Genomic DNA, 27,011 nt, shown 5'->3' on the forward strand with positions numbered 1-27,011 from the left:
TTTGATCCATATCCCCTGATACCCTTACCTAGTAAAAATCTGTCAATCTCAGTCTTGAAACTTCCAATTGACCCCCAGCATCCACAGCCTTTATGGGAGAGAATTCCATACCTCCACTACCCTTTGTGAGAAAAAGTGCATCCTGGTTTCACTCCTGAATGGCCTAGCTCTATTTTTTAAGATTGTGCCCCCTTATTTTGGATTCCCCCACCAGACGACCTCTGTGCACCTCCACTATTAAATCACCCCTCAACCTTCTAAACTCAAGGGAATACAAGCCAAGTTTATACAACTGTAACCCTTTAAATCCTGGCATTATTCTGGTGAATCTGAGCATTACTCCCTCCAAGGCTCATCCACCCTTCCGAAGATACTTAAGATAAAAAATCACGGGATTGGGGGTAATATTCTGGCATGGGTGGAGGATTGGTTATCGAACAGGAAGCAGAGAGTTGGGATAAATGGTTCATTTTCGGACTGGCAACCAGTAACCAGTGGTGTTCCACAGGGGTCGGTGCTGGGTCCCCAACTCTTTACAATCTATATTAACGATTTGGAGGAGGGGACCGAGTGCAACATATCAAAATTTGCAGATGATACAAAGATGGGAGGGAAAGTAGAGAGTGAGGAGGACATAAAAAACCTGCAAGGGGATATAGACAGGCTGGGTGAGTGGGCGGAGATTTGGCAGATGCAATATAATATTGGAAAATGTGAGGTTATGCACTTTGGCAGGAAAAATCAGAGAGCAAGTTATTTTCTTAATGGCGAGAGACTGGAAAGTACTGCAGTACAAAGGGATCTGGGGGTCCTAGTGCAAGAAAATCAAAAAGTTGGTATGCAGGTGCAGCAGGTGATCAAGAAAGCCAATGGAATGTTGGCTTTTATTGCTAGGGGGATAGAATATAAAAACAGGGAGGTATTGCTGCAGTTATATAAGGTATTGGTGAGACCGCACCTGGAATACTGCATACAGTTTTGGTCTCCATACTTAAGAAAAGACATACTTGCTCTCGAGGCAGTACAAAGAAGGTTCACTCGGTTAATCCCGGGGATGAGGGGGCGGACATATGAGGAGAGGTTGAGTAGATTGGGACTCTACTCATTGGAGTTCAGAAGAATGAGAGGCGATCTTATTGAAACATATAAGATTGTGAAGGGGCTTGATCGGGTGGATGCGGTAAGGATGTTCCCAAGGATGGGTGAAACTAGAACTAGGGGGCATAATCTTAGAATAAGGGGCTGCTCTTTCAAAACTGAGATGAGGAGAAACTTCTTCACTCAGAGGGTGGTAGGTCTGTGGAATTTGCTGCCCCAGGAAGCTGTGGAAGCTACATCATTAGATAAATTTAAAACAGAAATAGACAGTTTCCTAGAAGTAAAGGGAATTAGGGGTTATGGGGAGCGGGCAGGAAATTGGACATGAAGCTGAGTTCGGATCGGTCAATGCCCTGTGGGTGGCGGAGAGGGCCCAGGGGCTGTGTGGCCGGGTCCTGCTCTGACTTCTTGTGTTCTTTAGATTTGTGGTTGGGATCAGATCAGCCATGATCTTATTGAATGGCAGAGCAGGCTCGAGGGGCCGATTGGCCTACTCCTGCTCCAATTTCTTATGTTCTTATGTTCTTATGATACGGCGCCCAAAACTGAACGCAGTATCTCCTGATGGGGTCTGACCAAAGCCCTGTACAGCTGAAGAGCCACTTCCTTCCCTTTGTATTCCAGAACCTTTTGAGATAAAGGCCAACATTCCATTAGCCTTTTTGATTACGTTTTATACCCGTGCATTAGCTTTTAGTGATTTGTGGAGATGGACACCCAAATCCCTTTTGTCTTCCCCAGTACAGATCCCTGGGGAAACACCACTTATCACATCCTGCCCATCGTAGTACGTACCCTTAATCTCTATTCTCTGACTCTTACCTCCTAATCTATCACCAACCCATGTTACAACGTAACCTCCAATTCTGTGTGCTTGTATTTTTGCCAATAACCTCTTGTGTGGAGCATTGTCAAATGCCTTCTGGAAATCCATAAAGACAACATCAATATGCCTCCTTAGCTCTTTTTTTATCTATCTATTCTATCTATTTATCTATCTCTTTGTAGACATATACATTATACATTATTGTTACCTATATTTTTAAAATACTTATGTCTACTTGTAACATTTCAGATCGGAAGTCAAAGCAGGCATCAAAGCAATTATATTTGATTAATAAGGATTCATCAGTCAACAAACTCTCCATCAAACAAGTGTCCTATAAGCCACCCCATTAGCTCAGTCCGTTTATTCCGTGAATAGCTGAGTTATGGGGCATGATTTTAAAAGTGAAAAACGGGTGGGTTGGGGGCTGGGGGAGCATTCAAAATTGCAACCGTTTCTGACCTGCCTCCAACCCGCCCATTTCCAGTTTTCACCGGGGCGGGCGACCAACCCGCCCCCAGGAGGCGGGTCGGGCCTTAAAACCTTTCAAGGAGTCTTCGGGCCTCCATTTTCCCACAGTTTCTGATTTCAACCCCGAGGGGCCGGGATTCCCGGGCCTTCTGTTTCACGTCACGTGAAAGGAGGAAAGAAGGCCCGAGACAAAGAGGTAAGTGCCTTTCTGGCACAGGTTGTGGGCCCGGAGGAGCAGGAGTGCTTCCCCAGGCCCAACAAGCCTACCTGCGGGGGTCTGCGACCCCCAACGATCGCGGACCCCCGCCTCGATCCCTGATTCCCCCCCGCCCCCCCCCTCAGCATTGATCGTGGACCCCAGCGATGACCGCCAATCCCGACGCCCCATCCCCCGTAACTCCCGTGCCAACATATGCCCCTGTGCTTCCCATGCCCCATGGTGCCAACCCATGCCCCCCCCAAGTCCCCCCCCCCCCCTTCCATCCGTACAAACAAAGACTTACCTGACCACGTCCTCTCCCTGGCTGGTCTACCGTCCGACTGAGACCAGCCTGTCAATCAGGCCAGGCAGTCGGATGGCAAACCTTATGCCAAACTCGCAAGGACGTACGGGAATCCCGTACTTCCGGCTTTCCTGTCCGCAATTTGATCCCCCCTCCCCCACCCTCTTCCCAGCTCGGAGTCAAAACCATATGGACCATTAAGCTGGAAGATTTGATTCCCAGTTTGTGCTGAGTTAGCTGATCTCAATTAGTGCAGTGGGAGGGGCACTATAATTAGTCTCAGTGCCCCTCCTTTGAGGAGGGTGATATCAGTCAGATTTGTGCTCTTAGATTTACCATTGCTGTAAATGCCAGGTGAGAATCGGACTCATCTGTGATTCTCCCTGTAGTCGAATAGTCTGTTGAAAATCATCTTTTAAGGCTCACGCATTGATGATAGCCACTCGAGCAAGGTACCAAATTATCACTGGTAGTCCTGGAACTGTAGCCCAGCAAGGGGTCGACAACCTCAAGAGAGGAGGGAACTTTAACTGCACTCGAAGTAAAATCTGTTGAAAATATCATCAGCAATAAATCTACAGCAGCAAACAATAATGACAATTTGCAGGGCTATGGGGAAAGGGCGGGGGAGTGGGACTAGCTGGATTGCTCTTGTATCGAGCCGGCACGGACTCGATGGGCTGAATGATCTCCTTCCGTGCTGTAACCTTTCCATGATTCTATGACACACAGAAAATGCAATAACGTGCGAATGAAACAAATGTTCAACTCGTCTTTTTGAAGCTGGCTTTTAATGTACTTTCAGTCTTAAAAGAAAACTTGTATTTACAAAACTCTGACCTGTTTGACTGGATACTCAAGGGCCTTGCTGATAGAGAGGGTTTCTCGTATCTTCATAACTCATAGAATCATACAGCACAGAAGGAGGCCATTCCACCCATCATGCCTGTGCCGGCTCTTTGAAAGAGCTATCCAATTAGTCCCACTCCCCCTGCTCTTAACTCTTAACTTACCACAGTACAGCACGCGCAATGCAAAGAGCAGTGTCACATGATGCGCAGACGCTGGGCAGTGCACGGCTGTGTTACCTGAAATATTTTCTCCGTTTTCTGAATGGCACTCAGTGCTTTCCTCAAATCCATGTAACTTGCTGACTTTCCTCGGCAGATTATTATGAGATCATCGGAGGCGGAACATGTTGGCTTGAAGACGCTAGTTTTCTTGCCAGCTTCACATGGAACTGGTACTGTGTCAGCTTCTTCGAGGAAAATGTCTTTTGCATGATCTACTCCTTCATGAGTCATATTGTGTTACTGAAGTGGAAAAAAGTTTCTTTCAAGCTTTCATCACCCTATGTGCCAAGTGATACTGGTTTTCAAGGTAAACATTTCTATCAGCGTTCCCCATGTGTTTGTTATAATCAAACACACAACTGGCCTTGTTGATAGCCACTCCAGGCTTTTGATCGAGCTCAAAGGTATCTCCCCCAGGATGCGTTGCCTAGCTTGTCATGGCATACGATGAGCAAACAAAGTGCTTTTTGCAACAGTCCAAGTCTCCACCCTTCAGCTCTGTGTCTGCCAGAATATGAAGCATGGTTTTCCTCATTGCCCTTACCATTCGCCAACTATTCATCTCCAATCGTCAAAGGACATAATGAAGAATAAAAATGTGCTCTGTAAAGTACGCTCTGAGTATCTTGTTGGAATCTTTCCCCACCAAACTGAAGACCAGATGATGTACTACTTTGCGCTCACCCATGTAATTGCCCTCACACTTGTGTCAATCACACTTGTAATCACTTTGAGCTTCATGAAGAGAGTGCGATCTTTTTGATCCCAAACTTTTATTGTTTTTTGGGGATTGGGGTTATGCACACTTTCTTTTTTAAGCATATATACTTGTACTAAATTTTTTGTGTTTATCAAGGTGAGAGATGCCGGAGGATGGAATGCTTCCAATTTTCTGTTGCACCTGTGTCAGAAATGAGCACTGCTACAACTGACGTAGCCCAAATTAGGTGCAGGCTAAAGCTCCATAATATATCTCCACTCCAATTGCAGAAGGAATTTTGGGCTCCATTTTCCAAGTGCTATCTTGATGCCAATTGGAAAATGGCAGACATTGTGTTACTGTCTAAACAATCAGTAATAACATAAAGAGAGAAAGAACTTGCATTTATATAGCTCCTTTAACAACCTCAGGATGTCCCAAAATGCTTTACAGCCAATGAAGTACTTTTGAAGTGTAGCCAGTGTTGTAATATAGGAAACACGGCAGCCAATTTGCGCACAGCAAGGTCCCACAAACAGCAATGAGATAATTGACCAGGTAGTCTTTTTTGGTGATGTTGGTTGAGCGATAAATGTTGGCCAAAATTCTCCTACTCTTTTTCAAGTAGTGTCATGGCATTTTTTTACACCCCCTGAGATGGCAGATATGGTCTCGGTTTAACATCTCGTCAGAAAGATGGAGCCTCTGACAGTGAGGCACTCTCTCAATACTGCAGTGAAGTATCAGCCTAGATTGTGTGCTTAAGTCTTTGGAGTGGGACTTGAACCCACAACCTTCTGACTCAGAGACGAGAGCACTATCACTGAGCCATGGCTGAGACCTGAGACCAAAGCCATCAATCGTCTTTTGCTCCATATACTCTTGGCTCTGGTACTACTCCCCCTCCATGGTCACTGTCTCAAGCTGAACCAGATTGTTCACAACCTTGACACCCTAGTTGATGCTGAGCTGAGTTTCTGATCCTATATCCTCTCCATTACAAAGACCACCTACTTCCACATCTGTAAAATTCCACACTTACATAAGAACATAAAAAATAGGAGCGGGAGTAGGCCATACGGCCCCTCGAGCCTGCTCCGCCATTCAATAAGATCATGGCTGATCTTCTACTTCAACTCCATTTTCTCGCCCAATCCCCATATCCCTCGATTCCTCTAATGTCTAATATATTACGTCCTCCGTCTCATGCCGACTGGAAAAGAACAAGTCAAAAGACGGAATTTAGTTTCCTTTTAAGAATAAACCGAGTGGATCGTCATTGATAACTGAGTTATCGAAGAGGCAAATGTGAAACTAAATGGACACAGACTTATTGCTTTTTGCATGTTGAACGAGAAATACCATTTCAATACATATTGCTTTAGTTTATTAAATCAGATCTCTTATTAGTACCTCATAATTTGTTATATTTTATCTTATTGGGTATTATTTATCAATTATGTGGTAAATTTTTACCGGTTACATGATTGTTTTTATTTTCAGATACTATAGATTTTGACATGTTCTGGAACAATATATCAAGATATTTAAATAATTATTTTCTTGTTTTAACACTAAATCTTAATAATCTGAATTATTATTAATGTTGGATACAATAGGATCAATTTTGCACTAGAGTTACAGCTGCTGAGGCCTGCTTAGTAGGCTTTTTTAAAGCTTCTGCCTCTGCCTCAGTCCACCTACTGCTGGAACCCTCATCCATGCCTTTGTCACCTCCAGATTTGACTATTCTTATGCTCCTCTGGCTAGCCTCCCATTCTCTATTCTCCATAATCTTCAGCACATCCAAAACTTGCTGCACATATCCTATTTTGCATTCTCCCCACCCTTCACCCCACCATTGGCAGCCGTGTCTTCAGCCATCTAGGCCCCTTGCTCTGGAATTGCCTCTCTTAAATCCCTTCTCCTCTCCATCTCTCTCTCTCCTCCTTTAGGACGCTCCTTAAAACCCACCTCTTTGACCAAGCCCCTCCTATCATCTCCTCATCCATTTTTGTGTGATTAGGCCTCAGCGAAGCACCTAGGGGTGCTAAAGGCAAATTGATGTTGCAGTTGTAAGGTACTGCAAGTTTATTGATGTTATTCATGTTGTACAAAATGCTACAAGTTAATGTGTCATAAAGCAATCTGCACATTTTATTGATACACTTTATAACTCCTCATAGGGTTTATCACATTTATATCAATATAAAAATATAGCTGAGGTGTCGTTATCAATAATAGCAGTGATACCAGCAGTGTAAATGGTAATGATTTTAATAGTCTTAGAGTGGTTCCAGATGGATGATTAAACCTGTTTTAACTTGACTGTCATTTAGAACACAGGTACCATGAGAGTTATCTGAAAGTAGCATTACTTGTATTGGAATGAATTGGGACTGAATCGGTATCCAGCTTTGGTTATGAATTAAATCCTCCCTATCCTGGTTAATGGAGATAAATTAGAATAAGTTCAACATTTAGATGGGTTAACTTGTCGCAGGTGATAAGTGACAAGCTGGTATTTGATTAGTTGCTCGTAGAATAAGCCAGGAATTTTTTTCTTTTTGTCTTTTCTTTTAAGGTTAAAATGTTCTGCTCATTAAGATGTTGGATCATTTTCCATTCCAGGCACCCAATTGTAACATCAAGCACTCCCAGGCCAGGTGTAGCAGAGTTAGATGCTCCCTCCGCATTACCGTAGCAATCTGTTTAGCTCCAAGCTTGGGACAGCAGTACATACTGTCACTGCAGACGCTGTGTGGGTCTCTCTTGTTAAGCTAATTAGTGCCATGTTAAGGGCAGCTTTGTGCTGTCAGCCCATTCCCATTGAGAACCGGTTAAGCCTGTTCAAATTCACTTCACATACAGCGACCGGGGAGAGGTGACTTCCATCTCAATTATCTGGGATGGATTTGAACAAAGTGCCAAAGGTGACAGTCCAATGTGTGAACACACTGTGGCACCTCCCCCACCGATACCCCCACAATTCAGGCAATTCTAAATAATACTTCAGCTGAATAGAAATGATGTTTTTTTTATTAAGCCGTTTTATTTGTTAACTCGCTCGTATCTTGCTTTCCCAGACACTATCACAGTATGGATGAGTTCAGTCACTATGACCTGCTGGACGCTGCTACTGGAAGAAAGGTGGCTGAGGGGCACAAAGCCAGCTTCTGCCTGGAGGATACCACGTGTGACTTTGGTCACTTGAAGCGTTATGCGTGTACAGCACACACTCAGGTAGGAAGTGCAATTCAGGCAAAGTTAATTTACCGGCACTCTGGAGCCATTCAAATTAAACATTAGTATAACGCTCAGCACAAAACAGAAGGTCATTTTCCATGTCTGTTATAATTAAATGGTGCTTGCGTTGCATGAGTGTATGTCAGAAATAGTATTTGACTTATGTGAGATAGAAGGGAATAAGTTCATGTGGAGTGTTATTGGACTGTCTCTTTAAGGAAATGTATATTGAGGAAAGTGGGGGGGAGGGACATGATTTAAGAAAAAAATAATCATCAGTCAGTCATTTTTTAATTCCAAGGCATGCTGCCTCACTGTTCAGGTCAGTGTAAGAGAGCTACGATTCATATTTCTGATATTGATTAACTTATGCAGTCTGCAAGACAACCTATTAAATGTGTTGATGCTATTTAATGTAGGAATGATGAATGTGATGTCTCGGGTTAAGCTCTGACATTTTATTTAGTTGGTTTAAGTTGTTCTACATTCAATTAACCCAAATAAATGTAATTTAAAATTGGTTGGGAACCAGTTAACTCTTGAGGTACCAGAGCTATCAAGAAAAGCATATTGACCGAGTTGAATCTCTAACACACAGCACGTGAAGATAACCTGATTATCAAAGTGGAACGTTGGTTGTAAGACAAGAGTGACCTAGTTCATTGCAGCATTAGCAGTACAGCCTTAGCTGGGTTCAATTTAACGCCTCAGTTCTGCGTTTGGTTTTGAGAATTACATTATAGGTAGTCTTTTCAATTTATACATCAGTATAATAATAATGGTTGCTATAATCACATGTTTCTATTTAAATCAGTGGTACTAGTAGAAGGATTTACGACTTCTGCTCCAAAATATCCCTCTCGGCAGCAAGCTATTTCTGTCTCTCTGCGATGTGCTGGTTATGTCTCTAAGTCATGTGTTGCTTATGCAGTCTGTGAGTCCTTCACAATCATCCTTTCTTCCTGCTACAGTCCAAACATATCAAAGTTGGAGCCATCAACCAGTTGGTGTCTTCTTTTCTGTCTCTTTAGCTGTTACTCCTATAATTTTTGCCACTTGTGAGAGCCTTTTTAGCTACATTGCTACATCATAACTGCTAAACTTCTCTCTACACTGAGTTTAGTTCTTCTCATTTCTCAAAGCAAACCACAATCTGCCCCTCTAGCAGTGTTGGATGTAACTAAAACCGCAACGTAAAACTGCCCTTCTTGCATCCCAAGGAAAAACACCTCTGGGAAGTTGACCTCTCAATCACTTCTTTCTTAAAATTGGAATGCTTCCTTTCCAATTCTACTTATTGAAAACTTTGAACCCTTGTAACTATTGCAAAAGGTTGTATTAGTGCTTTTAGTCTGGGTAAGGGATTGATCTCTTCAATTCCTGCAGGACTTCGGTCTGTTGAGTCCCAAATTCCAAGGCTCATCCTTCTTCAGTTGCTTGTTAAGAGGTTGAGTGAACGCTGCCCAGTCCTTCATGAACTGTCAGGATTAGTTACACAATCCAAGGAAATTTCTCAAACCTACAGGTTGATTGGTAGCTCCAATCTCTGTATGGTTCCAGTTCAGTCATGCTGTGGCAGGACTTCACCTTGTCCAACAATACTTGCTCCTTCACATGCTGTTGATACCACTATCCCTTCACCACGGTCAACTTCACACCAGCTTTCTTTAGCTGGGTCATTATGTACCTCTGTTCTTTGTTGTTCTGGCCAAGTTTGGCTTGCCCTACGGATTTGGTCTGTTACCTCTTTCTTCGCCATCTAATATAGCTTAATGCAGAAATATATTAAACTCTGCTGAGGAATTGATATAACCAAAGGGTAACTACTCTATGTGTACTGTTCATTATTAAAAGAGAAAAGCCAATTTATGTAATTTGATGTTCGAAAATCCATTCATTGTGTGTTGGGATGTACTGTGGTTTAGTCAACTGGGCTGCTCTGATTTGAAATGGGCCATCGCTAATGTAACGGGGCAAATTGTTGATTCAGTTGTCTAGTCCACAGTTATTTGACATTTTCTTTTGTTATTTAACTTAGGCCAGATAGGAGAGTTATGTGTAGAATTAAAATTCTGTATAATGTGCCCAAGATATCTTAGATCGCATCAGGGGCTCTTTTTGGAATTTTATACTAACTCATGAACACAGGTGAGCCTCCAGGTTTGGTAGGTATTTGGACTTCAAGAATATCAATCTCTCCACAAGGTGTCTTGCAAAGATATCACATCATGGAAGTCACCCTTTTTACTCTAGCTTCACCTCCTCCTCTTTCTCAACAACATCCTGTAATTGGCAACCTTAAATCTGATCTTTCTTAGAGACAAGACCAACCTCTCTCTCTCTGGTTAGGGTAAGCCTCACTCCAGTCCTTGGAGAACTGTCTCTCTGCTGCTTCATGGTGATAAATCTCGTTTGTCGGCGACTTTATTCCGATTCCTCGATTTGGTTGTGAGATGAGTGTCCTCATGTAAATTATCAAATGTGCGAGGTAGTTAGTTCTTTCTGTCAGAGCCATGCTCCACTGCTCCTTCAAAGGGGATAGTCCTTTACAGTAGTCAAGTACAGTTGGGAATTTCACTCAGTAATAATGTATTTTGCTCCATTTTTCTCATTCTGACTACTGAGCCTCGTGTCTTTGGTTTTGGTCCATCTCCATGTGGAAAAGGCCCAGGTAAAGGATCCACGCCTCGAGTCCAAAATGGGACAGAACCTCATCAGCAAATCACTGCTGAATATGAGTTCCTTTTCCTAATAAGGTCACAGACACTGGGTGTATGTGAATGGAGCATTCGTTGCCATTAGATTTCTTTCTGATTAAGCCTTTGTGTCACACCTGCACAATCTGCCTGTTACTCCCTTTTTACTTTAAATCCACCCATCTCAGCTTTGTTCTAATTGTTGCTTAATGTTTTTGGGTTTTGTGGTTTCTCAATCGAGCCCTATGCTTCGATTTTTCAGTTCACAACTACAGCAACAAATCGACAGAGACCAACATGAGCGACCCTCGTTTTGCTTTCTTTTTCCTTTCTACAGCTTCTCGGCCACAACTCGTTTTACACCCAAAGTGTTTTGATGGTTGCAAGCCAAATTTCTCCATTTATTGACCCAGCCTCTAAGGTGTTGGGGTGTTTTTCTGACTCTGTAGAGTCATGCAGTAATGGGCACATGCTCGGACACAGATTCTTTGGTTTAAGTTGTTACTCGTCCATTACGAGCTTTTAAAATTCCCTTATTTTAAATACTGACGGTAAGCAATTATCTCAGCTTTGAATTAAATGTTTTTTTTATTAGATCAGTGGGCAGTTATTTTAGTTTCTTGGTTGGCAAACTTTGATTTCAAGAGCAGCTTTGTGCTGTTGAGAGCTCTGCCCTGACTCAGTCACTGTGCAACTTACAGTTCTTAATCCTTAGTAAATAATTCAGCCATGCTTATTGCAACTGGATGGTAGAAACACTGACTTTTTAGCTCTTAGACTTCAACCTACAGGAGCATATAAAACTCCTGGGCACTTAGTCATTTCACTAGAACATAATAATACTGGCAAGCTACAATTGTTTAGCAGAAGTACATTCTTGCTAGTTCCAAATACATAAACACGCAAATAAATTTTACATGAACTTTTGAAGTTTTCCTTGATTTCTCAGCAAGAGTTCAAATTCACATAGCAAAGTTTTGCTGTTAAGTGTATCTAGTTGGCTTACAGTTCATGTGATAATGGCATCACAACATTCATTACGTAGAAATCGCGACATGGAAACAGGCCGTTCGGCCCAACCAAACAACCAGTCCATGTTGGTGTTTATCTCCCCACGAGCAGTTGTCCTAATCCCTGTTTCTATCCTCTTTCCTACAACCACCTATCAAACCAATTCTTAAATGTTGACATGGCTCTGCTTCAATCACTAACTCATTGTGATTGCACTCAGTGCATTCCACAGCCTCTCATCCCCCTGTGCACAAAATGTTTCTCCTGCTGTCTGCCCTAAATCTCTTGCATTTAATCTGATATCTATGTCCCGTGTTCATGCTGCTATTAAGATCATACCCCGGTTTACCAATGCTCCTGAAATGTTGGGAAGTTCAAATTCAGGTATTACAAGCCCTGATAATGTAAGAATGATTTAAGTATGTCTAGGTTAATGGATGATGCTATATTTAGCTTGAATTGTTATAAGTTAAACCAACCTGAATATCACTTCTTTTTAAAAAAAAAAGACATCCTGAAACAGCCTGAGTAAAGTATAGCATGGATTACAAATCATTTAACTCTTGGCTTAAATAGAACTACATAGAATGTACAGCACACAAATTAGCCATTCGGCCCAACTGGTCTGTGCTGGTGTTTATGCTGCGGATGAGCCTCCTCACACCCCTCTTCATCTCACCCTATTAGCATAACCTTCTATTGCTTTCTCCCTCATAGGAACATAGGAACAGGAGTAGGCCATTCAGCCCCTCGTGCCTGCTCTGCCATTTGATAAGATCATGGCTGATCTGTGATCTAACTCCATATACCTGCCTTTGGCCCATATCCCTTAATACCTTTGGTTGCCAAAAAGCTATCTATCTCACATTTAAATTTAGCAATTGAGCTAGTATCAATTGCCGTGTGTTTATCTAGCTTCCCCTTAAATGCATCGATGCTATTCACCTCAACTACAACATCAACAACAACTTGCATTTATATAGCGCCTTTTAACACAGCAAAATGTCCCAAGGCGCTTCACAGGAGAGATTATCAGACAAAATTTGACACTGAGCCACATAAGGAGATATTAGGACAGGTGACCAAAAGCCTAGTCAAAGAGGTAGGTTTTAAGGAGCGCCATAAAGGAGGAGAGAGAGGTAGAGAGGTTTAAGGAGGGAAGTCCAGAGCTTAGGGCCTAGGCAGCTGAAGGCACGGCCGCCGATGGTGTGGCGATGAAAATCGAGGATGCGCAAGGGTCCAGAATTGGAGGAGCGCAGAGATCATGGAGGGTTGTAGGGCTGGAGGAGGTTACAGAGATAGGATGAAGGGATTTGAATACAAGGATGAGAATTTTCAAATCAAAGCCTTGCCAGACCTGGAGCCAGTGGAGGTCAGCGAGCACAGGAGTGATGGGTGAGCGGGACTTGGTGCGAGTTAGGATAATAGTATTGCAAACTCGCTTATTCAGTTAAAAATTCCAGTCAGACATTCTGGTTTACTCAGTAAAGGCGTGCAACACAGGCAGGCCTATTTAGTCCTCACAAAACTAAGGGTACTATAGGTATGTGCCGAGTCTAACATAGCCTTGCAGTCAGAGACTGATCGCTCGAAACTAGGCCAGCTGGGATGTCAACTCCTCCTAGGTTCTGCTAAGATTTATGGGTGAGTCATATCCTTCTAGACTCATAATTACTTTCTCATACTTTTTGTTTTGATTCAGCAGAGTTTTATTTTGAAAAATTAATCTTATACCATTCATTAAATACCAGTAAAATTTGTAGAAGTACCTGCCCAGAGAATAGGGCACTGCTATTTCTCGGTCTGGAGCTTAGCACGGGAAGTTACTGCACATTAACCAATGTGCCGCTTTGAAGAAAAGTAAACTTCAGTAGTGAAGTCATTCCTTTCATTACATTGCTCACTGTAATTTCCATATTGGTACAATAAAGGTTTTGCTTGTTCTTCTGATTAAAGCACTCTGTACTCACTCACTTAGGCCACCTGGATTGCAATGCTGCTTATTTCCTGCTAAGAATCATGAGTGATGTCCTTGTAGGCTCTCACCATTCCTCTTTCTAATATTTTTTCATGTGTTCCTCTCCTTTCTTTGTAAAGTGTCTCTCATCTTCAGTCTGCCGGTCTTGATGCCTCTGCGTCTAGGAGGGAAAGGAGATGGTATGTTTGCAGATTACTGACAATGGGCCCATTGTCGGCAATCAGATGGGACTGGAAATTCCTGAGATGTTATTCAACCCTCCGATTTTTCTCCTCCTGAAGGGAGACAACTCAGAATTAGACAGAATTTACAGCGCAGAAACAAGCCATAGGGCCCAACTGGTCTATGCCGGTGTTTATGCTCCGCACGAGCCTCCTCCCTCCTTACTTCATCTCAACCGATCAACATATCTTTCTATTCCTTTCTTTCTCAAGTACTTATCGAGCTTCCCCTAAAATATATCTATGTTATTCACCTCAACTACATCTTGTGGTAGCGAGTTCCACATTCTCACCATTTTCTGGGTAAAGAGAGGCAAGGGAAAACATGAATCCTCTCGATGTTGTCCCACTTAACAAGGCTTAGACCGGGAATGGAGTCGAGCAGGGAACAAGCCTCTGTTCATTCTCACCCTTGTCACGTGGTGTATTAATACTTGCTGCGCCATCACCTGCAGACACAAGTTCAAATGTAAAGTTTTCCTTCTGTTTTCTTATTTAAAGCAGTACTTCAGAGGGGGAAAAAAAAAATCACAATGACCCTATCTTTGTGTATCCATCTGAAATTTTTTTTTTGAAGGGAGCATTTGTAAATTACTTTTAATCGTGAGCTTCTACAGTCAGCCCTGGTTCCCAGCATCCCCCCACTGTTTCTCTGAAGGTGGCGAGGCAGTGGGGGATGCTGGGAGCTGAGGCGAGGTGAAGCATGGTGTAGGTAACAACCCCAATCAGGAAATTGGTCAGTTATAACGAGGGGTGGGGGGAGCATCCTTCAAATATTATCATTTAAAAAAAAATAAAGAGATAAGGGAATGTATTTTTCAGATAAATAACAATCAGCATCTAAGAGAGATAATAGTTTTGGATGTAGCCGTCCAACAGAACTAGCGTGGTCAGGCTGGGGAAGTCTCCGTTACAGGTAAGACATGGCCAAGAAAATAGAGATGGAGCAGGGAACGACAGGTTGAGGTAGATGGAGTACCTTGACTGACTACTTTAACAAAGAAGCAGCGTAAGGGATTGAAGGGTCTGTTAACATATTTGACAATACTGGAAAGTGGTGCAATGTGATAGAAGCTTTACAAACTCCATTTCAGGTGGGAGGCAGGTACGCGTCTAAGTAACAAAGCTGGTCTTTCGTAGAGTTACTTGGAATTTACAGCACAGAAACAGACATTCAGGCCAACTGGTCTATGCTGCCATTTATGCTCCATACGAGCCTCCTCTTCATATCACCCTATCAGCCTATCCTTCTATTCCTTTCTCCCTCATGTGTTTATCCAGCTTCCCCTTAAATGCATCTATGCTTTCGCCTCAACTACTCTATGTGGTAGCATGTTCTACGTTCTCACTGCTCTCTGGGTTGTAAGGGGTTAATTGTCAAGTGCTCCCCCCCAAAAAAAAAACATGGAGTTAAAAGAAGTAAATAGGTTAACAGTTTGTCATGGTTGTCATAGTTGTGACAAATTAATGTACTTAATATTAGTTTATAGCAATGACACACACAGGAATTTATTTTGGATTTATTCTCTGGACTGGTTGGTGGAGCTTGATTGCCAAATTGACAAAATATGTATTTGTTGGTTTTACTTTTGTATTCCTGTTCAATCTCCCTCTTCCCCATCCCTCCAACATTTTTTCTTAACATTTACACACTTTTGTGTGCAACAAGGTGAGGGATAGAATTTTCCCATTTTGGATGCCCATGTGTTAAGACGGAGCACTCCCAGGTCAGATATAGCACAACCGGCTGAAGAATAAGGCTCCCTCTGCTCTCTGCCAACAACGTATCACGGTATCAGCTGTAGCAATCTCGCCTCTGAGTCAGAAGGTTGAGGGTTCACAGTCCCACACCAGAGACTTGAGCACATAATCTAGTCTGACACTTCCGTGCAATACTGAGGGAGCACTGCACTGTCAGAGGTGCCGTCTCTCAGACGAGACGTTAAACTGAGGCCCCGTCTGCCCTCTCAGGCGGATGTAAAAGATCCCATGGCATTATTCAAAGAAGAACAGGGGAGTTCTCCCCAGTTTCCTGGCCAATTTTTGTCCCTCAACCAACATCGCTAAAACAGATTATCTGGTCATTATCACATTGCTGTTTGTGGAATCTTGCTGTGCGCAAATTGGCTGCTGCGTTTCCTACATTACAACAGTGACTACGCTTTAAAAGTATTTTGTTGGATGTAAAGTGCTTGGAGAGGTCCTGAGGTCGTGAAATGTGCAATATAAATGCAAATCTTTCTTTCTTCAGCTTCCGAGGTTGTTTCTGCACCAGAATTACATTTGCATTTCCCACACCAGCTGTCCTTATGGCTTCTCTGAGTCAGGTTGCCAATTAATATCAGATTAAAGCCATTTTTGTATTAGGGGTCCATGTCCATTATGAATCATAGTCACTCTGCCCAAACTCATGTCACATAGGACCAGTCAACAGAAAGAGAGAAGAAACATGCGTACAGTCCCTCTGTGAAGATTTGAACCCAGGCCCGTCTGAGGCAACGATACTGTGTGTCACACACTTCTCCCTTAGCTTGTTTATCTTACTTGTTTAGTCTCAATCCCAGAATCGTATATAATTTCCCACATGGAGGTGGGGAGAACAGATGAACTGCTCCCACATCCCTATTGCTCTGTAACTGAATGCCAAGGGTTGCTCGAGAGGCCCGAGTCTCTGGTTCAGTAACTTTCCTTTCATTCCCTTTCCCCTCTGGCGAAAACATCTGTTCAGCACCTTACTGTGATAACCGGGGCCAAAACTCTCAACTTTCTCTGCAGCGAATCATTGGGAATGAATCTGCAACCTTCAGCCCCATAGAATACCAACTTGGTCCTGTGCTGATCTCCCTCATTATACAGGTGTTCAAAATTATGCAGACTTTGGATAAGAGTAAAGAAGGAGAAACTATTTCCACTGGCAGTAGGGTCGGTAATGAGAGGACACAGCCTTAAGATAATTGACAAAAGGGGAGATGAGGAGAATTGTTTTTGCGCAGCGAGTTGTTATGATCTGGAATGCGCTGCCTGAAAGGGCGGTGGAAGCAGATTCAACAATAACTTTCAAAAGGGAATTGGATAAATACTTGAAAAGGAAAACAATTGCAGGGCTATGGGGAAAGAGCAGGGGAGTGGGACTAATGGATAGCTCTTTCAAAGAGCCGGCACAGGCACAGTGGGCCGAATGGCCTCGGTCTGTGCTTTGCGATTCTATACACCGACACATTTTGATACTTCAACAATTAGACCGGTAAAGTATATTACAGAATGATAATTACAAACATGACATTCTTTCTCATTCTTTCAGGGTCTGAGTCCTGGCTGCTATGACACCTACAATGCAGATATTGATTGTCAGTGGATTGACATCACAGATGTCCAACCTGGGAAATATATACTGAAGGTATCGGACTGCCAGAGTTGTTGCTGCAGTATTGACTTGTTACAAAATACATATTTTTATAACTCACTTGTATTTTTATGTTATAGCTTCAAGTGAACCCCAACTATCTTATACAAGAATCCGATTTCACAAACAACGTAATCAGATGTAACATTCACTACACAGGCCGATATGCTGCCACTACAAATTGTAAAATAACACAGTAAGTATTTAAAGTCTTTCGGTTTACACAGAAGTACATAGAATGTACAGCACAGAATCTTAACGACCTCTATCAGGTCACCTCTCAGTCTTCTCTTTTCCAGAAAAAAAGAGCCCCAGCCTGTTCAATCTTTCCTGATAGGTATAATCTCTCAGTTCTGGTATCATCCTAGTAAATCTTTTTTGCACCTTCTCCAGTGCCTCAATATCCTCTTTATAATATGGAGACCAAACCTGTTCACAGCACTCTAAAAGTGGTTTAACCAAGGTTCTATCCAAGTTTAATGTACAAGTTTGATTTATGATTTACCTTAGACCTGCTGAGCTCCACCCTATACAAACGTCAACTCATCCCAAAGCTCTGACAGTCCTTCCTATCCCACATTCAGTGCTGCTCACCCATCACCTCCATCCCCTCTAATCTCCAATGGCTCCCTGTCCCCCAACACAGAGAATTTAAAGTCCTCATCCATATTTATAAGTGTGGCCACTGCCTTGCCCTCCCTGTCACTATTACCTCCTTCAGGCCAATGTCCCAGTCCATGGCCTATGGCCCTCCAACTCTGGCCTCCTGTCTATTCATCCCTTTCCTCTATTCCACCATTGGAGGCAGAGCCTTCAGCTGCCTTGACCTTGGGCTTTTGACCTCCCTTCATAAACCCTTCCACTTTGTTACTTCTCTCCTCACCTTTGAAAGCCTTCCTGAACCTTATTTTCTCTGTCACATCTGCAGTTATCTCCCTCAACTCTTGCACCACTGCTGAGCATCTGTTCCTTCTCTGCGAAGTGCTTTGGGATCTTTTCTACGTTAAATGTGCTATATAAATGTTTGTTGTTGCCAATGGGAGTCTATAGTATGTCGAGCAACGGTGTATTAAAGAAACATATCAACAGTTCCTAGTGAAATCCCTGCAGTTTTTGCATATAACGCCTATGTGGTTTAAGTACTAGGTTTCAAATGTCCTTATTACTGGTATCATTGAAATTCCTGTTTGAAAGGCTCAAACATTAGTTGCTGTGCCAATGATGTGGTAATTTGGAGTTGCACCCATGATTTCCCACACAGCAAGTTTACAACCTCTGCTGTGCCATTGGTAACTAGTGTTGGCAAAGAGGGAAAATCATCAGGCGCGTCGCCATGGGTTACCCTGGTACACCACCAAGTGGCTGATTATTGAATGGTATCACCAGAGGCCTGGGAGGATGTTCCTTGCCATTCTCAGCTAGGAAGTGGTATGTGACTCTGACAGACCTAAAGGGAAGAAGTAGATGAAAATTGTCTCCCCTCCTCTTATCACCCACTCACTATAAAGAGAATATATTATGGCCAGAGGTGATGTCTGATAAATAGCTCCACTTGTAAAGTTGACCATAACTCACTGATAAGTTTATTATTTAGGAATTATTAGTAGAGGATCTATGGTATCGTTGTCTTTAGATAGGCCGTAAGGATTGCTGGTGTGGAAAGTGGATAAATTCGCAGTGATATTATTGAGGTAGAGTAAAGGAAGCTTTATACTTCAACTTGCTGTGCTGAATCAGATTTGGGAGTGCTTAATACAGACACTGGGTGACCAAAGTGGAAGACTCCATTACGTTTCGGCATTGACTTCTTCCACTTTGATGAGCAGAGAATTATCCTCCAAACAAAAAGTAAAGTTCTAAACCAATAACGTCTCAAATGAGTGCAACTGTTTGCTTGTTAGACTTGAGGATATAAAATTAGAGTTTGGTCTGATGGTGTAGCAGGTTTGTGTCTATAGGTGGCATATTCAGACCAGACTATGTCTTTGACAAAGTTTGGTCTATAAGGATATGCAGATGTTTAAACTAAAGTTTAAGACCTGATTTGATTATGGTTGATGGTCCTAGAGACCCTGTAGTTACTTTAGAATTTGTATATTTTCAGTTGCAGACTCCGACACTGGATTCTGAGCATCAGCAGCTGTCACAGCAGGATTCAGTTTGCTGGTCAATTAAGCAATTAAGTCTGGTTTCCCACATACTGGGTGAATGCCTGGGAGGAACAGTGCAAGTAATATGAATACAGAGCACTGACTAAAGTATGGGGGAAGAAACTCAAAAATTGGAGCATGTTACTGTGTGTGTGAAATGCTTTATGCAAAGTGCTCAGGACATTAGAACGCTGAAGATGCCTCCTCCCTCAGGTGGACGTAAAAGATCCCATGGCACTATTTCGAAGAAGAGGAGGGGAGTTCTCCCCGGTGTCCTGGTCAATATTTATCCCTCATCCAACATCACTAAAACAGATTATCTGGTCATTATCACATTGCTGTTCGTGGGACCTTGCTGTGCACAAATTGACTGCCGTGATTCCTACACTTCAAAAGTACTTCATTGACTGTAAAGCGCTTTGGGGAGGTCCTGAGGTCGTGAAAGGTGCTATATAAATGCAAGTTTTTTTTTTGAAAAAGCTGTGAATGCTGGACGTCTGAAATAAAAACAGAAAATGGTGGAAATAAGTAGAGGACAGTCAACATCTGAAAGAGAAAACGGTTTTGAGTGGAGATGCTCCAAGACCATGTTGCAATGGAGAGACTGTTTTATTTTTTTCTCTCTTTTGGATGCTGATGGGGCCCAAAGTGTGTTCTGGTATTTTCTGGTGTAAACACCACACAACAACAACAACTTGCATTTATATAGCGCCTTAAATAATGTAGTAAAACGTCCCAAGGTGCTGCACAGGAGCGATTATCAAACAAAATTTGACAACGAGCCCCATATGGAGATGTTAGGACAGGTGGCCAAAAGCTTGGTCAAAGAGAGGTAGGTTTTAAAGGAGGGAGAGGTAGAGAGGTTTAGGGAGTGAATTCCAGAGCTTTAGGGCCTAAGTAGCTGAAGGCACTAATAATTTATAAGTAATTTAATTATTCTTCTGATGTTTTAAAATTACTTATTTCTCTTCTATTAATATAAACATGCAATTTCTAATTTTCCTTCGTTCAAGGTTGGAGTTAAGACACATTACTTTGAAAGGCAGTTTTCCTCTGTAATGCACTATAAGAACATAAGAAATAGGAGCAGGAGTAGGCCATACGGCCCCTCGAACCTGCTTCACCATTCAATAAGATCATGGCTGATCTTCTACCTCAACTCCACTTTCCTGCCCGATCCCCATATCCCTTGATTCCCCGAGAGTCCAAAAATCTATCTATCTCAGCCTTAAATATATTCAATGACTCAGCATCCACAGTCCTGTGGGGTGGAGAATTCCAAAGATTCACAACCCTCTGAGTGAAGAAATTCCTCCTCATCTCAGTCTTAAATGGCCGACCCCTTATCGTGAGACTGTGCCCCCTAGCTCTAGACTCTCCAGCCAGGGGAAACAACCTCTCAGCATCCACCCTGTCAAACCCCCTCAGAATCTTATATGTTTCAATGAGATCACCTCTCATTCTTCTAAACTCCAGAGAGTATCGGCCCATTCTACTCAACCTCTCCTCATAGGACAACCCTCACATCCCAGGAATCAATCTAGTGAACCTTCGTTGCACCGCCTCTAAGGCAAGTATATCCTTCCTTCGATAAGGAGACCAAAACTGCATGCAGTACTCCAGGTGTGGTCTCACCAAAGCCCTGTACTATGTTCTTTTCATTCTAATCTAAGACTAGCACTGATATCTTTGAACGTTTGCAAAGATGGAGCGGCAGACTTTTGTCAGAGTCATGGGTGCTACCTGATGCTCGAGCTGAGGGTGATCAATGAGATCAAAAGTCATTGCTTTTGTTTTACAGGTCATGATCTGCAAGTTTTGAATTTCAAAACAGTGCGTATCCTGAACGAACGTCTGGTGCGCGGGGAACTTAATCGTACAGCAGCTGTGGTTTTGGTAGCCGCCATCAGGAGTTAACGGGAGTTCATTCATGACCAAAGTATCCACCTGTGATGCAAGGAGAGCTCTGGGACATGAGCCAACAACTACAAATAAATCTTTACGTGGACTAGTCACCAGATAATTGCCATTGAGGTAGTGCGGGCATCTGAAAACATGCTGTTAATTAGAAACTCTGTTACACACTAGGTGTGCCTTATTACTAAAAGAATCACCTCAGTTTCACTTTGGATTACTGGTACTCAATAGGGGACCAGTCCATTGTAGGATCCTTCATTAATGTCCTTGATGTGATACTATGGTAGATAAACCACATTTCTGTGATGCACAATAAAAATTAAGCATGTTTAGTTCATTAATGTGATTCTTCTCTCACTTCTAGCCTTGAACATCTTTCTGCCCACAGGGGTTACACATTCTGAACATTAACTTGTCTCTTCTCTTCACTGGTGCTGGCTCACCTCTTTATTTCCAGCATTTTCTGTTTTTTTTGCAGATTTCCATTATTTTTTTATGCTTTTTATTTGTACTTTTTTTTTCTTTCATAAAGTAAAAAGAGGAAAAAGCATTGGAAATGTGAAATAAAGAACACCAAAATTACTGGAAATGCACAGCGGGTCAGTCACCATCTGTAAAGAGAAAAGATTGGATAAAAATTGTGAGAGAGAGAGAGAGAGAGAGGGCGAGGAGGAGGAATCAACTGATATGCCAATCTCAGCTCTCTCCTATCTCTCCTTTGATTCTGTTGTAGTCATTGTTCTTCTAAACGTTCTCTTTGCTGTGCCTACTAAGTTGCTTATGCGCCATTGTTTATATTCTTCCTCCTTCCTGCAGTGTCTTGGTGATGAAACCAAGATTCATTTCATTGTTCCTTACTGTAACTCATTCATTCGCTGGACCCAGAAACTCTGCAACTCACTTCACTGGATCTTCCTTTCCTCCTACAAAATTCACGTCTGCTGTGACCTAACCACTACTTCTTGATTTGATCTCATCTTATACAACAACAACTTGCATTTATATAGTGCCTTTAATGCAGTAAAACGTCCCAAGGTGCTTCACAGGAGCGTTATTAAACAAAACTTGACACCGAGCCACAGGATGAGCTTTTAGGACAAGTGACAAAAAAACTTGGTCAAAGGGGTGGGTTTTGAAGGAATGTCTTAAAGGAGAGGTGGAGAGATGGAGAGGTTTAGGGAGGGAATTCCAGAATTTAGGGCCTAGGCAGCTGAAGGCATGTTTTTAAAGAATGATAATCTATGTATTACTGATGATTTGAAGTTTTTTTTGCATTAAAAAAACTGAATGATCTAATACTTCAAGCAACTTTGAATTATCTCCTACTTTTATCCCAATCTTGGATTATGGATCTTGGCCATTTACCTAAATTTCTCAAAGTTTAAAAAAAAACTTTCCATCATTCTGGGCACAGGATAAAAGTAAGTGAAGTACTTTCCAAATGAACACTTTCAAGTTCAATATTGTCGTATAACTAATTAGGGCTGTTGAACATTGATTTTATGCAGAGTTGAATCAATGATGTAATATATTTTTGAATAAGTCTCCGTAGAGAGTTTTCTCAATATATCCACACAGTGTTTCCTGTTCCAATTTTGCAACAACTTTAACCTGATCATTTCCTTTTTAAAAGTTAAGCCAATTTTACAGCAATCTGTCGAGGAGAGGTTCTTTGTGAATCATTGCAGGAACACGGAGATGGCTGATTTCTGAAACTGACCTGGTCATTTGGGTGGAAATACATGAGTTTACATTTCTTCAATGTGATTTGAAGTGAAGTTCAATGAAACATATCCTCTCAACCTCTAGTGTTTTAGATAAATGCATGGTCTGGGTTAAAATCTGCTTTACCATTTAAGGACAATTATGTTTTCCACTGATCATAAAAAAGGGTTAGAACCACTTTAATTTCGGAAAGTTGTGTTCACGTTTTAAAAGACTGGTAATCTACAGTGTATTTCTGATGATTTGAAGTTATTTTTGCATTAAAAAACAGAATGATCTAATACTTCAAGCAACTTTGAATTAAGTGGAGTAGACTGCATATTGGACTGAGAGAGAGACTGTCCCCAAATCTGTTTCTGCACTGCAAAAAATAGTGGGAGAGGAGATAGTCTCACCTACTGATTTTGGGCCTCAGAATGAACCAGTTTCAGATTAATAAGTAACAGTAATGGGAACACAATAAAACTTTCGCAAATGTCTGAATTTCAATTTAATTCAAAGCCTCAAATGGAGCATAGGAACATGGGTAGGCCATTCAGTCCCTCGAGCCTGTTCCGCTATTCAGTTAGATAATGGCAGATCTGTATCGTAACTCCATCGACCCACCTTGGTTCCATATCCTTTAATACCCTTGCCTAACCAAAATCTATCAATCTTAGTTTTGAAATTTTCAATTGTCCCCCAGCCTCAACAGCTTTTTGATGGAGAGAGTTCCAGATTTCCACTTCCCTTTGCGTGAAGAAGTGCCTCCTGAAATCACCTGTGAACAGCCTAGCTCTAATTTTAAGGTTAAGCCCCCTTGTTCTGGACTCCCCCCACCAGAAAAAATAGGGTAGGAACATAGGAACAGGAGTAGGCCATTCAGCCCCTCGAGCCTGCTCCGCCATTTGATAAGATCATGGCTGATCTGTGATCTAACTCCATATACCTGCCTTTGGCCCATATCCCTTAATACCTTTGGTTGCCAAAAAGCTATCTATCTCAGATTTAAATTTAGCAATTGAGCTAGTATCAATTGCCGTTTGCGGAAGAGAGTTCCAAACTTCGACAACCCTTTGTGTGTAGAAATGTTTTCTAATCTCACTCCTGAAAGGTCTGGCTCTAATTTTTAGACTGTGCCCCCTACTCCTAAAATCCCCAACCAGCGGAAATAGTTTCTCTCTATCCACCCTATCTGTTCCCCTTAATATCTTATAAACTTCGATCAGATCACCCCTTAACCTTCGAAACTCTAGAGAATACAACCCCAATTTGTGTAATCTCTCCTCGTAACTTAACCCTTGAAGTCCGGGTATCGTTCTAGTAAACCTACGCTGCACTCCCTCCAAGGTCAATATGTCCTTGAGGTAGAGAGAAATAACCAATTCCTTTGATCATCTCAAACCCCTCAATTAGATCACCCCTTAATCTTTTACACTCAAGGGAATACAAGACTAGTCTATGCAGCCTGTCCTCATAACTTAACTCTTTTAGCCCTATAAGGGCAATGTGAATGAGGCTTTGGTAATCCTGTTGCTGTTTTAACCCTTCTCTCCTAGAAAGTCCAAGCATTTCTGGTATTTTTCAATGGGGTGGATGGCAGGATGGTTGTGGTTTAGGGTGTTGAGCAGCTGTGTGGAACTTCCTGAACTTCTGATTATATTTTAACCACAGGAAGTGAGTGATGGAGGACACACTTTGCAAAGTTCCCTCATGTCCTCGCCTGCTCTTTTTGCATCAAAATCTACACAATGAATTCTTCGATTTTGTTTTCAATGGAACATTTTAATCGTTGTGTACGTTTCTGTAAATAACTCTCACCTGTAGTAAAAATAAAAATCTTTACTACTGACAAAGAAAATAATGATTTACTGTATACCAAAAGTAACTGAATGAAATAATGCTTGTGCGGAACAGTTGTACTGTTTTATTTTCCAGAATAATAGCACAAAACAATCAGCTGGACATCATTGTACACGGAATTGCTTTGTGCTTTTATTCCAAATACTCAGGAACCGAATACTGGAAAACCTGACAACAGACTTAACCCTACTGTATGATTTGCCATTAACTGAACCAAAATGCTCACATGAGATATATAACATTGCACTCAAAGGCTCTGCCTGGTAACCATGTGTATGCACCAAATAAATATCAGAAATATTTCATAAGAAATGATTAATTTTGCTGAACTTTTGTAGGCTGGATGTATAATTACAATATTAAAAAAAAATAAAAGAAAATTCAATGCAAGTTTTGATTTGAAACCAGCTACTATCTGAAACAGCCTCTTTTTTTATTGCTGTTTGTGTATCTTCTTCTGTCTGACTGTCTCCGTATGTGTGCTCACTTTTGTGTTTCAGCATGACAAGCTGGAAGATGGAACGCTCTTGCATATTACACCCTGTAACAGAATATCAAATAGCGTAGCATAAGTTGGAGCTTGTTTCAATGATGTACCAGTTTGGACAATACTGTTTATTGTCATTTAAACCCTGAGATGTTTTCTGCCTTGTAACCAATTCTGTGCTCTGTGTTACCCTGTATTAAGGAGGTATTATCAATGGAATGAAAACAATGGCTAAGGGTTGGGTATGGAGCAGAATTTCCATTTGATGCCCTAATAATGCTAATTATCCCCAATATCCCAGGGTGATTGTAACCTCCTGTTCCTTCTGAATCATTTCACTTGACTCAAAACAGCTGTAGAGAGTTGAGAAATCCATTTTGAAGAGGAATCAAAGTATTTCAGATAGCTTGTTATGAATTCAGTTTGAGGGGCTCTTAGCATTGACTTGTCTTTTCTCTGTTGGCTAAGGTTCGTCCTTCTGATATTGTCATTTAACAGGCAGTGCAGGCAAATGAGTTTTATAAGCAAAGTTTTATGTAAAAGCATCTTTCAACAAGAAGGAGTATTTGGGGAAAGTCATTTAAAATTTTTTTAGGTTTGGGATATTCTTTGAATTTATTAGCAACTCTTAAAGAGCAGATATTTTTGTCAAATTGTGATAGCAGTATTTGAACATGAGATACACTCGCCCTCTATTGACAAATTATTACTTATAGTAGAAGATGTCTCAATGTGGCTGAACTAGCCATAGCTGATTTTTCTATTTGGTTCTAGGCTGAAATCAATCACATTTCCCCAAATGATGGTCATTTAAACGTCATTCCTGAAAGAGTATCATTGGGCTTGAGAGGTTTGGAAATAATAAAGAAGGAACCTGGATTTGCTATTTGGTCTAAGGCTCTCACAGTTCCTTTTTGATTTCATATGGTTAAACAGAGCAGAGATAGGTTTAAAAAAAACAATTTATTTTAAACTAACTTTTCCAGTTAACACATGTTGACAAACTGAGGTTATGTTCAGAAGTGTGGCTACACTGTTCTCCTGCTTAACTTTAAGATGAAGCAGAAAATTGAAGAGGCCTTGGAAATAGGATGCTGTTTCCAAGTGGATTTGACTATAACACAAACAAAAGATTGGCAATTGTGTTAGATGTGGTTTGGTCCAGAGTTTAAAAAAAACCTATTATCCATATATCTGTTTCTCTGTAATTGAATTACAGCTCAATTCAGAAATGCTGTGTGCAACTAGTGATTCTAAAATAATGTCCATCAAATAACACTGTATAGTATAATTGAGCTCAATACCTCCAGGCACCCAGATGAAGGGAACTACTCTAAAGTTTTGAAAGCATACAAGGCATCCATTACAAACACTATGTGTATGCCTATAGTATGTTTATAAAATATTAATTCTTAAACAGGTTAATGCTTCAAGGCTTCTGTATTTTTAGTAACATCTGGGCTAAAATTTGTTTGGAATTTCCAGCAGTAGTACTACATGACTTGTTAACCTCCAGGAAGACAAGCACAAGAGACTTTCAGCTCTGTACAGCTCAACCCTGCAAACCAGACAACACCAGAGCAAAAGTGAAAGCAGCAAACTGGTGTGAGAAGTCTCGTGGGCTGTCGAAGAAGTTAACCAACGCCAATTCCGTTTCCGAACAA

General features: G+C 41.6%; 1 protein-coding gene across 1 annotated transcript in view; it reads left to right on the forward strand.

Moving 5' to 3' along the window:
• The window catches only part of loxl1 (lysyl oxidase-like 1), a 65,516-nt gene extending 40,249 nt beyond the window's left edge, over positions 1 to 25,267 (forward strand). The window contains exons 4-7 of the mRNA XM_067973636.1: positions 7,758 to 7,914; positions 17,125 to 17,220; positions 17,307 to 17,422; positions 21,178 to 25,267. Of these exons, the coding sequence (XP_067829737.1) occupies positions 7,758 to 7,914; positions 17,125 to 17,220; positions 17,307 to 17,422; positions 21,178 to 21,184 (376 nt within the window). The 3' untranslated portion in view covers positions 21,185 to 25,267. The remainder of the gene's footprint in view (positions 1 to 7,757; positions 7,915 to 17,124; positions 17,221 to 17,306; positions 17,423 to 21,177) is intronic.
• Positions 25,268 to 27,011: the final 1,744 nt, after the last annotated feature.

The sequence above is a fragment of the Heptranchias perlo genome, chromosome 38 (assembly GCF_035084215.1).
Source record: "Heptranchias perlo isolate sHepPer1 chromosome 38, sHepPer1.hap1, whole genome shotgun sequence".
NCBI lineage: Eukaryota > Metazoa > Chordata > Chondrichthyes > Hexanchiformes > Hexanchidae > Heptranchias > Heptranchias perlo.